General features: G+C 37.3%; 1 protein-coding gene across 1 annotated transcript in view; it reads left to right on the forward strand.

The window, feature by feature from the left end:
* CDC7 (cell division cycle 7) overlaps nt 1–11567 on the forward strand; it is a 14312-nt gene extending 2745 nt beyond the window's left edge. The window contains 10 exon segments of the mRNA XM_009081540.1: nt 1–60; nt 1957–2092; nt 2740–2833; nt 2942–3084; nt 4881–5130; nt 5713–5808; nt 6582–6760; nt 7809–7891; nt 10097–10246; nt 11191–11567. Of these exon segments, the coding sequence (XP_009079788.1) occupies nt 1–60; nt 1957–2092; nt 2740–2833; nt 2942–3084; nt 4881–5130; nt 5713–5808; nt 6582–6760; nt 7809–7891; nt 10097–10246; nt 11191–11567 (1568 nt within the window).
* The last annotated feature ends 2010 nt before the right edge of the window (nt 11568–13577 follow it).

Genomic DNA, 13577 nt, shown 5'->3' on the forward strand with positions numbered 1-13577 from the left:
TTTATGAAGCAGTGCCACAGCTTGTAAACGTGTTCAAAATTAAGGGAAAAATTGGAGAAGGTAAATGTTTCATTTTAGCTTGCTTAGATTTAGATTTGTTTTGGCATTTCTGACTTAAAAGGTAAAAATCTAAGGTCCCAACATATGCAATTTAAGCCAAATGCCTTTTTGACTTATGACTTGGTCTCTGTAGGAATTTTGATATGTTGCTGAGCACAGAGGTGTGTTAATTTGGAACACTTTCAAGATATTGTATTGAAAATCTGGTATATTAAATCCTTTTAAAAAAACACATTCAAATTTTGACAAGAAAAAATTTCTGAGGTAGAATCAAGTAAACAAGTGTCAATATTCCATTCTTTTTCTCCTTTACATCAGAAATCTATTTATATGCAGCTGTGTTTTGACATATTTATCTGGTGTTCCTTAAGTTGGCTTTGTTTTCACTAAAACCCCCTGGGCAGAGGTGGAGGAGGAAGCTGAAAGGTTGTAGCTGCTTTACTTAAAAAAAACTACTTTTTTTTTATTTTTGAAGACATACAATATCAAAGTTTAGAACACTTTGCACACCTTGCCTTCAACAGATACTACTGCAGATACCTTCAATAAACATCAGGTGTGACTGTAAATAGATTCTTAGGTACTTCTGAGTGTAGGATTTCAGCACATTTTAGAACTTTACTCATCTGAAATGCTCTGTGACACTCCACACTTTTTAAACAAAGATGTTGATAAGAAGCTGGATTGTTTTGTGTGTTTTGTGCTGGAACACCTGTGACAGCAGGCTAGGTAAATAAAAGGTTTTGTCTCAAAAAAAAAACCCAAACAGCCAACAACCCCAGTTCCATTCCCCACAGGAATATGAAATTAAAAAAAGCTAATAAATAAAGGAGTTCTGCCTATCATAAAAAAGATAGTGTAATTAACATTTCTGGTTATGAATAGTACTCTGATTTTGCTATTGGGAGCAAACAATGCTTTTAAAAAAATACCACTTGCAGTTCAGCAAGGAAACAAGCTTCAATTTAGGATTCCACTCTGGACTCACTTTCATTTTAGCAGTTCTCACCACTAAAAACATCATCTTAGGTCAACTTGGTAACTCTTGTTGCTGTAATCAATTCTACTGAATGCATGGATCTCCTGGGTTTGTTTTTTTTTTTATGACTGGGAGAGGTATTTAGAATTTTTGCTGGTGTTTTGGTGTACATGTGCACTCACAGACTGTTGAAGTAGCATGATGCAAAACAGTGCTTAAAATGTAACCAAAAGTAATCTGTAATCTGTATTCTTTATTCCTATGAAATAGCTTCAATTTGTATGTTCAGATATCTCAGATCATTAGGATAAATTAACCTCCTAAGAGGTATATTAGGATATCCTTAAAATTATATGGGTGGGTGAGCTCATGGTGCAGTCTGAATACTCCCTTTCTGGGGAGTATTTCTGCTCTGGGTCTATTGTGTTCATGCAATTGCTCTTGGCAAACAAACAGTACAGTTATACATCATATGAGAAGCCTTTCTTTATAGATAAGGTAAAGAATTAAGAAAAATGTAGCAATTTCAGAAGTGCTTTGAATAGCAAAGGCAGTGCTTTCCAGATTAGCATTATATAGCCCCCTTACATTGTAGAGAGGAGTTAGATGTCAGATGAAAGTAAGCTACCTAAACAAGAAAGCAAATCAAAGATAGGAAATTTACATTCAAAGAGCTCTGTGTCCCAGGCAAGTTAGACAGTGTTATATTTGCATTTTTACTGACATAAAAAACTTGTATACAAGATCACTGAATTCAGTAGCAGAAAAAAAGGAACTGGGTTTTTCTCTTCTAGAATCTGCTTTTGATGTAGTATCAAGTGTACTGCAGGATTGTGAACAGTTAGATCACTTCTGTAAAAATCTGCATTGACCTAATTAAAAATGTTGAAGACAGTGTTTTTCTCCCTTGTTTACAGGTACTTTCAGTTCTGTTTACTTGGCCACAGCACAACTACAAACAGGATATGAGGAAAAAATGGCTCTGAAACACTTGATTCCAACCAGCCACCCTCTGCGAATTGCTGCTGAACTTCAGTGCCTCACAGTAGCAGGGTACATAAACAGAAAAATTATGATTGTCGGGACTAAACTGATGAATATTGTCTCACAGTTCTGTATTTATTTATTCATTCAAAATTTTGGCACTTTGCTTGCTTTTTTTTTTGTAACCACTGACATATATATTCTTTTTATCAAGAGCAAATAAGAAAGGGAGTGTCTCACCTGTAATGGATTCCCTTTTCTGGTTGTCTCAGTTTGCAGAGGGGGCTCTATTTACCATCTGAGAAATTCCATGATGTATCTCTGTGGTAACAAAAATTCCAGTTTTACAATGCCTGGAAAAAAGAATCTCTTCATTAGAAAATGTGGTTCTAGGAATGAGTATTTGTTGCCAGAGTGTGCTGAGTAGCACCTTCTGAAAGTAGCTGGATCATGAAGGTTAGGTCCTGGATTTAATTACAGCAGTACCTACAAACCATGGCCCCACAAATTAGCTGTGGAGCCCTCATTGCAAACCGCAGAGCTCACATGGAACACAGCAATGAGCAGCAGCAGCAGCACAACTACTGATTGCTGATAATGCTGCTGTCCAAATATAAATTAAGAGTATGAAAGAAATCCTGACAGAAGTTTTTAAGAAATAAAGGGAATTAAACATCCATCTTGTGGTCTATTCAGTGACATTGCTTTTCTTCTAGGGGACAAGATAACGTTATGGGAGTTAAATATTGCTTTAGGAAGAATGATCATGTGGTTATTGTTATGCCATATCTGGAACATGAATCTTTCTTGGTGAGTCTTACACTTTTGATGTGTAGTAAACCTTTAATTAAAAAGCAATTGCACAATTATTCTGTAATCTAGGATTCTATAAATTACAGTATCCAAATAATCTTGCAGGACATTCTGAATTCTCTTTCCTTTGAAGAAGTGAGGGAATATATGTTTAACCTGTTCAAAGCATTGAGGCGCATTCATCACTTCGGCATTGTTCACCGTGACGTCAAGCCCAGTAACTTCCTCTACAACAGGCAGCTGAAAAAGTAAGTCTGGCCATACTGTGATCTCACTGGGGATGTGTGCCTTGGCAGAAAAGAGTCAATTAGGTTTTTAGGCTTTTTTTCCTTCCAGCTGCATAACATGTGCTTAAGTAATAAAGCTAAAAATGAAATTTTTTTTTATTTGTAAAACTTTTCGTTTAGAGATTTAAGGAGGGAAGGAGAATTTATTACTTGATGTAATATCTACTTCAAAGAGTGCCAAATAACTGAAAAAATGAAGATTTTACTACTGAGTAAAGTACTACATTTTCAAATGAGAGTGAGAAAAATAAATCAATAGGGGTTTTTTTACTAAGAAAGCTGATTGTGACTTGTGGTGCATGGAATGATACTTGTGCTTTTTTCATAGCTGATAGAGTAAAACTGATAGAGAGGAGATAGATGGATTTGAGCTGTTATCACCTTACCATAAATCAATATTTATAAATGGTAGGGTTGGCTTTTTTGCCTGCAAGTTACAATATTGAAAGACTCTAAAAAGTGAGGTACTGTGTTTTTGTGAAGAGCTGGAATGGACAGAATGTTTTGGTGTTAGCAGTGCTGTAGCTGTATTTGTGAGTACTGTGCTCTGTACAGTCAAGACTGATGTGCTGGAGCATGTCCAAAGCAAAGCACTGAAGCTGATGGAGTCTCTGGAGCACAGGTCTAGAGGAGCTGGGGGTGTTTAATCTGGAGAAAATGAGGCTGAAGGAGGACCTTATCTCTCTAACTACCTGAAAGGAGGTTGTAGCAGAGTGCATTTCAGTCCCTTTTCCCAAGTAACAAGCGATGACAGGAAATGGCCTCAAGTTGCACGTGGGGAGGTTTGCATTGGATATTGGGAAAAATTTCTTCACTGAAAGGGTTATCAAGCATTGAAACAGGCTGCTCAGGGAGGCAGTTGAGTCACTATCCCTAGAGGGATGTAAAATTCCTGTAGATGTAGTGTTTAGGGACGTGGTTTAGTGTGAGTTGGCAGAGCTGGGAGAACAGTTGGACTTGATTTTAAAGGTCTTTTCCAGCCTAAATAACTCTATGTAGTGAAAATTTGTAGGGGAGATTTAACTGAATTTTGCCAAATCACAAGCTTAAAAGTTAGAGAAATAGTGATTTATTTTTTTTAAATTTTTTTGTTTTAGTCTGTCAAAATTAATTTGTACTTTTGTTTTGCTCTTCCAGCATTTATCAGAGTCTTAATCTCCACTTTGTGGAGATTACGTGGAGGCCATAGGGTTGAGTTTGAGATCCAGAAGCAGGTGGATTGTCTCTGCACAGGTTGAAGCAAAAAATAATTCTTTTAATGACAGATCTGAAGTGTGAACTAATGTAGTCTTACCTGGTTGAAGACTGAAGTAAATTCCAGTAGTATTTGTCAGAAGTCTGTCAAAATTTTCAGCATTGTTAGTCTTGTCTGTCTTTACTGCTGCATTTGTCCTCTGCTCATGGGAATCCTGCAAGGGTCAAGTCACTTGTGCTTGACTGTTGGCTGAAGGTTTGGAGCTGTAGGATTAGAAAAAGCCCAGAAAGGAGTTGTTGGGAATACTTTTTTACCACCATTGGAGAAAGTATTTTGAGACAAGAAACAGTGAAGTGCTATAGGGTAAAAATATTGAGGGGATAGGTAAGATGGAGCAATAGGAGAAGAAGGAGGAAAATGGGGCTGTGATTCTGGCAACAGCACAGATAAGCAACATATTGAATAAAATGTGGAAAAAAGAGAAGTAAACAAGTGATGAATAGTAAATTGAACAGATTGATGGATACTTTATGACTCCTGACTCTGAATTTGTCTCTTTCAGATATGCCTTGGTAGATTTTGGCTTGGCACAAGGAACCCCTGATACAAAAATTGAACTTCTCAAAACTGCCCAGTCTGAAGACCAGCAGGGAAGTTGCTTGCAAAACAATCCCACTGTAGCCTTGGGAAGTGGGGTTTCTGTCAGTGTCACAGCACCTAAACAGATAGCTCAACAATCAGCCTCGAAAGCAGCTGACGGAAGGTCCAGCTCACTTTCAAAAGTACAGATTAAAGAAGGAAGAGGAGGAAAGGTTCACAGTTCTTTTCATTACTGTTGTTGCATGTTTAATGTATTCCTTCACCCAATAGGGGGAGATGCAATACTTACACAGAGGCTGTGAGTGCACAGCTTGCAGGGCCCCAGGGGGATGCACAGCATCGCAGTGTTTAGAGTGAAGGGGCTGCTTTTACTTACTCTGTTGGCTTCATCATTATCTGTTAGATATAATACAGTGCCAAAGGCTGTATAAAACCCTAGCATGGGTTATTATTTAGACAGCCTTAAATCTTTGCTTAAGAGACATGTACAGTGAAACTCCTCCCCATGCCAATAATTATTCATCTATGTTTATTACTTAGTTGCATAACAAGTGCAGTACAGACTGCATTCAGATTGCCTTGGGGCACTTCTGAGGTGTGATTCGTTTTGTAAGCATGTTTGCTGTTCTGTCTAGACCATGTTTTCTTCCTTCACAGTAAACTGATGCCTGAAAATTACTTAAATGCAGCTGTTCCTGTTTTATGTCATTTCACACTTTTTTTTTTGAACTGTCAGTATCCAGCTGACTGTGTGTTAGATGGGATCCTTATTGTCCTTTTTGTTGGCATTGTAGGAGGACTCTGTGCACCGTTCTGTCCAGCGCTCTGTCTTTGGAGAGAGGAATTTCAATGTCCATAGTTCCACATACCAGGCGAACTCAAGTACAAAAGTAAGAAGTATGACTCATCAGTAGGAGCAATCTGTTACATATTTGAAAGATTATAGAACTGGTTGTTCTGTAAGACTGGACACTGCTCCAGGATGCTGTGGAACTAAAAGGTTTTGAGTGGATTATTAAGTGTCTCTTTGCTAAAAGGCTTGAAGAATTTTTCATTTCTGTTTCAATCCCTTTTGAAAGTCTTAAACGACTAGCTATATAGCTGTCTCCCTAGCTGATCTTGTTTGGATGCTAAATTAATCTGTGCAACTAAGGTATACTCACGTCATGAAACTTCTTTGGTTTTTTTATTTTGCATTGAAGCTGAGGGTAAAACTTGTAACTGCTTTTTGGTACTTAGAATTTAATCTGACAAGGGGGGAAACTCCAACTCAATTAGAGGGTTTGATCAACAGTATTTTTTTGTAGAATTAGTGTTAGTGTCTATGTTTTGTTGTGGCATTTCATATTCTTTTTTTAAATTCTCATGTTGAGCCAAAAAAATTCTTGAAACATTATCCTAACTTGAAAAATGCTTGTCTTGTAACTTCCGAATATTTAATATATATTGTTCTTTAGTAAACACTGAAAAATATCTTCTGGAGCTCTAGTGTCTATTTGTAGATGTTGTGATCCTGTTTAAAAAGTTGCTGTCTTCTTTCCTAAAACTGCAGCATCTTGCTCATGAGCACCTCTTCAGTCTTAGTCTTTCAGGAACTGTCCTATCTATATATAAAGGGAAGCTTCTTAAATATGTCACCTTCTCTAAAATATCTACATTGCAGCTCATAAAACAATCAAAGATGATAGATGTTCCATCTAGGAAGTTGGTAACAAAGAAGAAGACTATTTCTACCAAAGCTGTGAGCAATGGGGCAGCCAGGAAAGCTGCCAGTGGTTGTCCCTCAAACCTGCTCTGTGACTGTTACGCAACGGATAGAGTTTGCAGTGTTTGCCTTTCAAGGTAATTTGCTTTGATAATGTTGTAAAATTGTCTGCTCTGCTGGCTAGCAAGGTCAGAAACTTGGATTTACTAGACAGCTGATTTAGTAGGTGAAAGATAGCATTTGATCCCTGCAACCCTTAAAACACGGAGTATGCTCTTTTTAAGCAAGAGTAGTTCACGGAATTTGTGGAATAATTGGTTCACTGTTCTCTGCAGTAAGGAAGATTCACTGTTAATGATTTTTTTTTGTATTTAATTACTCACCTGCATGTGCTGTACAAAATTGTTTGAGTTAATTACCCCACTTAGAAAAGACAATACATCAATCTGTCATCAGTAGTTATCTTACAGACCTAAATCATGCCAACAGTTGGGATTCTGGAATAATGAAATGCAGAAGAAAAAGGAAACATGACTGGTTTGTATTTGCTCACTTAAAAAAATAGCAGAATCACAGAATGGTTTGGGTTGGAAGGGACCTTAAAGATCATCTAGTTCCAACCCTCCTGCCATGGGCAGGGACCCCTTCCACTAGACCAGGCTGCTCAGAGCCCCATCCAGCCTGGCCTTGAACACTGCCAGGGATGGGGCAGCCACAGCTTCTCTGGGGAACCTATTCCAGTGTCTCATGTTAGAGAATCTTGGTAGCTCACTTCAGTTCCATCCCTCTGCAGTTAGTTTTGATTGTGATCTACTATTGCCTTTTCTCCAATCATTATTTTGGAAATAATGATCATCTCACACCTCTTAGTTAATCTAACAAAAATGATGCTGTTTTTGGATGGAACTAAAGTCATTGTGAGTTAAGTATGCAGTAAGTATTTCTCTGGTATTATGCTAGACAATATAATAAAAATGTGATAATATAATAAGGCTATTACCTTATGCATCATGATTTCATGCTAGATAATTATGAGATGCTTCAAACTTCTGTAAAACTTAGATAAAGCAGAGTCAGGCTCTTTACACATCTTATACATGTATATGCTAAAAATAATATTAAGCATTATTAGGATTAGAACTTATCAATTTTTATATTCTAACTACATTTGTCTCTTATTACAAGGCGTCAACAAGTTGCTCCCAGAGCAGGAACACCTGGATTCAGAGCACCAGAAGTACTAACAAAGTGCCCCAATCAGACCACAGGTACTGCACAACAGACTGAAACAAATTCCTGTTTGCACATTTTGATCAAACTCATTTATGCATATTTTGTTGACTTTTTAATGGGAGGATTATTTTAACATGTCAATTCATTTTTTCATCCCTTCTAGCACTTATCAAGCATTTCCTGATTTTATTATTTGGAAGAAGAACAAGTCAGGAATATTTTTCCTGTGTTTGAAAGTTGGATATGTCTCTATTCATTTGAGGGGTGGTGCCATATGCAGGAGCTCAATGCAATGTATTTTCAAAGAAAAAAAAGTTGTAATTTTTATCAAGTTTTTTTTCTTATTTATTCAGGAACAATCTTGAATAAATCTTGGGGAGAGGACATACTTTAGACTTTTCTAGACAGATTGTCACATATACTTTGCTGTCACAGCAGGTATAGTTAATGGTATAATTGCCCATGTGTTTCAGAAAGCACTGTTTAATGATTTTAATTTTTTTTATCAGAGTTTTTTCTTTTTGCTAGTTCTTAAATATCTGGTCTGTAAATGTCATAATTTTTCCTTACTAAGATTTTAATTTCTTAGTGATAGAAACTAGTTAATAAGATTCAGCGGTGCTGAGCTCCTGTAGTATCTCAACAAAGGCCTTAATTAGAACTGAGTAGATTCATACTAATATTGATGATGTTATGCTGTATTTGAGCTAACAAATATTCTTAACTACTTCCATCTGGGACTGCTGCAGTCACTTCCTTGTATTCCTGCCAGTCTTACTTCTAGTTCTGGTCTCTGTGCTGAGACCAATTTACCAGCTGGATCCAGATGTATCTATCCAGAGCAACCATAGCACATCTGGCCCAGGTTCACAGTGCAGGGAATACAACCTATACTCCCAAGCTGATGCTGCACAGGTCCAGTTATGCTTTCCCTTGGTTTGTCCCTCTGCTCTCCCTTCTTCATTAGCTGGATAAGTAGACAAAAACACAGGGAGTAATCAGGATTTTGATGTCATTCCACAGGATCTTGCAGTCTGCTGATGATCACAGCTCTACCAGAATTGTAGGACCAGGATTTACTAGGATTCAGACATATAATGGCTATTAAGTTCGGCAAGAGTTACATAATTAAACCTTTTTAAAGATCTTGACCTTGGTTACTCCAGCTTACCCAACTGCATACTTGGGGTGATGCACAACCTCTCAAACAGACAGTTTCTTTTCAGCAGTGACACAGTAATACTACAATTTTTCAAGAGGAACTATGCAGAAGGTAGAAAAGTTTTCCACTCTAAATTTTGCCAAATGGTTAACTTGGATCTTTATTTTTTAACGAAAGACGAAATCTGGTTTTGCAACTGAAGTCAACTTAATACTAACAGTGTTTCTAATTAAAATGTCCAAATTAATTACTGCCTATATTGCTACTTATTTTTTTGAAGAGGAGTAGGATAACTATGCCTTTCTTTCCTAACTTAATTTTTGTCTTCAGAGTTTGAGAATCCTTCAAACTCTCCTTCACTTTCCTTGCCATCTCTCAAAATGTGCACCTTAGTGAGCCAAAAAATTATGGCAAACAGGTATTCTTGTAACTTTCAGTACTAACTTTCCATCACACTTTGGCGTCTATCCCCAGAGTACTCTCTGTACTCTTCATAACACAATGAAAGTGATGAATAACTTCTACCTATTATGGTTTTTTAAACAGCCTATCTTGTCAAGAGATTTCATATTAGAGAGGAACAAAGTTCATAGTTAGATACATTTCTTGGTACTGCCTAACTGTGGCAGCCTCAGGCCCAAAAAATTCAGATTTTTATTCATTTGTGAATTGTTTTTTATTTATGACCCTTATATAAGGTTTTCTTCATATGAAATAAAAAGTATCAAAACTAGCCCTTTTATTTGCACCCTCTCATCTTCCTGGGTAAAACAACTTCAGATATTGTTTTGGTACGTTTTAACTTTAGAGAGTTAATGGAATTACTCATAAGAGAAATTCTATGGAAAAGCTTCAACACTCCTTCTGCATCAACATAGGAAATTATTCTTCAATCTAATTATAGTAATTTCCACTCTTTGCTGTAGTATTGTCTGTGACCAAAGTCAGGAAGTACTTCAGAACATAATTTTTTCTGAAGGAAAGTTTTCAGATCAGAATTTCTTTTTCAAGAAAGTTGTGATTTTGTTTGTGATAAAATTGTGAATTTAGTTATTACTAAATTTGCTTTCACTTTCAGCAATTGACATGTGGTCTGCAGGAATCATATTCCTTTCTCTGCTCAGTGGACGGTATCCATTTTTCAAAGCAAGTGATGATTTAACTGCTTTGGCACAAATCATGACAGTTCGTGGATCCAGAGAAACCATTCAGGCCGCTAGAACTTTTGGTATGCAAACCTTAATTATGGGGAAAATGTTATTTAATGCTGTGACTTACAATCTATAATTTTTTTGTGTGTATATAAATATATTTTTAGGTTTGGAGAAGTAAATCACACTTTTTGCATGTAAAATACTAAAAGTACTACTCTATATATATACAGATTTTTAAGACAGTTTTGTATTCTTCTGTCTTCTATAATGTGTGTATAGGGTACTTCATGCCATAGGATTCCCAACCTGTCTACTGCCTTTTGCTAAGTCAGGGCTACTTGAGGTGAAATATGCCAACTAGATGTTTCCTACTGGCATTTGGTTAGAATTCTTGAGACAATGTCTCTACTTCTGCAAAATTTGTCCTGGAGGCTTAAGTCAATGTGACTTAATATTCACATGATGTAAACCTTGCTTTCTCCTCCACCCCAAGAAGTGCTAGTAAAAAAAACTAACAAACCCAACAGCTGGCCTGTTTAAAAAACACAAAACCACCACCACAAAACCCCAAAATAACCGTTCCCCTAATTGCTTGCAGCCCAAATGCTGCAACACCTGCTACCTGGAAGTGTAGCTGAGCATCAGTTTTCATTGTCCAGACAAAGGCATAAAAGTCAGGGTGTCTAATTTTCCTTGGTTCTGTTAAAATGCTGGTGAAATGCAAAAAGATGGTGTACAAGGTGGCTGACAACCTGTCACTATGTAACTTCACATAACCCAAACTGCTTTGATCTGAGCAGAACTGAGTCAATAACCCTTTGACTTGCTGGGCCTATTGCTGTCACAGCCTGGCTGGTTTGGAGGTGTGGGTGTGCACTGGGTTCTTTGCTAGGTTTGAGGTGTTTTTCATGCTGGCTACACTTCAAGACATGAAGTTTCTCTGAAACAAACTTAGAAGTTACAGCTGCATTGAAAATCTAATAAAATGTGCCTTACTGTACATCTCTTTCCCCTCTAGGTAAGTCAGTTGTGTGTACTCAAGTTGTCCCATCTCAAAACTTAAGAACTCTCTGTGAGAAGCTGAGAGGAACAAATAGCAGCTGTAAGAGATCCCAGGAGGAAGTGCCCAGCACATCTGAAAATGGCTCAGCTTTGCCAGTTGCAGTAGACAAGCCCTGTGCTCCTGAGACACTTGGAAAACAAACTCAGGACCTAAAGAGCTTTGAGGAAGGTGATGGTGCTTTGGAAACCAAGGCAACTGACATGAAAGGATGGGATCAGGTTCCTGATGAAGCATATGACCTACTTGATAAGCTACTAGACTTAAACCCTGCAACAAGAATAACTGCAAAAGAGGCTTTGCTGCACCCTTTTTTTAAAGACATAAGACTCTGAGAACATACCATATTCTTTAATTCCTTTCATATGATTTCTGTGGAAATGAGATACTGAGGTAGTTTTACCTTGTTGCCCTCAACATTTACACTCACTGAAGTAACATCACAGTGTGCTCAGAACTACTGAAATTTTATCTTGTACAGTTAGACTGCAGATGTCAGTTTAAGAAATACTTGCAGATGTAAAAGTTACATAAACATCACTAACATGGTCTTACCCTGACACTTCTGAGGGGTTATTGCTGTGCATACCTGTTCTCTGAAAAAGTTAACTTTGATCAAAAACAACAAAGAAAAAGAGTTTCATAAGCTCTATGCTTAATTCTCGAGATATTCCCTTAAAATTTACCAATTTGCCTTAAGGTATGACTGAAATAAGAAAGTGCTTTTGAGAGACTTTTTCCATACTTGCATATCTCTGCTTTGTTCCTGTTTAGTACATGGGGGATTGGAAATGGAACAAAGTGTTAATTTTGTTCAGACTATTTTCAGAGAACAGTATATTAACTTTGGGCGTGTTGCTAGAGGACAGGTCAAGTGCTGGGGGGTTGTATTATTCAAAGAAAAGCATAACTTGTAAAAATGCATTTCTGTTTCTGTCTGGCCTTTCCCTCTTAGGTAATAGTAATAAATGCAATTACTCATTTTGCACAGCCCATGTTTCCTCAGTGCTATGGCTAACTGTCAATATTCAACAGCTGCAGCCTTCAGCGTGTCTCGTGTGATAGACACAGGTTTGATTTCCGTTATGGAAACTGAATTTTTAAAAGATAGCTGTTCAATAAATGATTTGGTTTTATAACTTCAGAAGCTTGTCTAGAGATGCTTCTATAAAAATTAGTCAGGTAGGATTTTCCTGTGGGATGCTTCTGTTCGGGGAGAATCATGTACACTGGTTTGCTGCATAAATTCCACAGTGTTTGAAGACACTTTTCAGATAGCTCAAGTATGTATGACTGCCACAGTGGAAGTATCTTAATTATCAAGTGAGTCTTACCATGGAGTTAGAAGCTAGTTATTGTCTGGTTCTAAGTAGGAGAATCCACCTTAATAACACTGTACATTCACTGTGTGAGGTAAGCTATATTATGTTCAGCAGAAGTTTCTCTAAAACCCTTGATAATTCTGGAGGGTGAAACTTAATACAGTGTTTTTCCATGTATATTTCTTCAAATGCTAGTGGAGTTGTTGCTATAAGAGGTTACAGGCCATTCTGAGAAAACATTGCTGCTTTGCTAACTTTTGTATAAGCCTTCTCATATGAGCTGGTGGTTATGACAGTGCAAAGGTCCTGACCAGGCCTGGGACTGAAGAGACAATGTGTCAATATACTCAAAATCTTGACTACATAGAAAGTGATGGTAATGTTGTTCCATTCCTGGCATCAGCTGTTAAGGAAAAATATTTGCAGATGTCAGAATACTGATTGCAGAAAACCTTGAAACCCACAAGACCCTGGGGCCTAGGTCTTAGTAATTTTTGCTGTTTATATAATTTCAACACAGCACGTCACTGAGAAATTATTTATCTAAAGGAACTGTGGCCAAATTTGGCAAGCAATGCTGTCTGCCAGTGTCTGCAGATGTATTGTTTCCTCCTACGTTCGCTCATGCTGTCTCTGGTCTTAGGAGAGCACTAGCTGACAACGTGCAAAAATATGTCAACTATCTATTGTGAACTTTCTAAGTGACTTCAGCTCTTTTAGCTTTCCTGCTAACAACCTTAAGCAGCTCCTTGCAGCAGACAGTACCACAATTAACCACAGCATAAATTTAATTACTAAAACATTAAAGGTGAGTAGAATTGGTAAGAAACAATTCTAAGCCCAGTGTATTCCATAACGAGCTGGAAGAACACATTGGTATTCCTTCTTCCAGAAAGCTATTTAAAACACAGGGAGTGTTTTTTCCAGGGGAAGGATAAAGTGAAAAGAAAAATGTGTTTGAACTAGCATATGCATATAAAGTGCTTTTTGTAGCACTCTACAAAAGAATGAAAGGCATAAGTG

Source organism: Acanthisitta chloris, unplaced genomic scaffold (assembly GCF_000695815.1).
Source record: "Acanthisitta chloris isolate BGI_N310 unplaced genomic scaffold, ASM69581v1 scaffold8169, whole genome shotgun sequence".
Lineage (NCBI taxonomy): Eukaryota > Metazoa > Chordata > Aves > Passeriformes > Acanthisittidae > Acanthisitta > Acanthisitta chloris.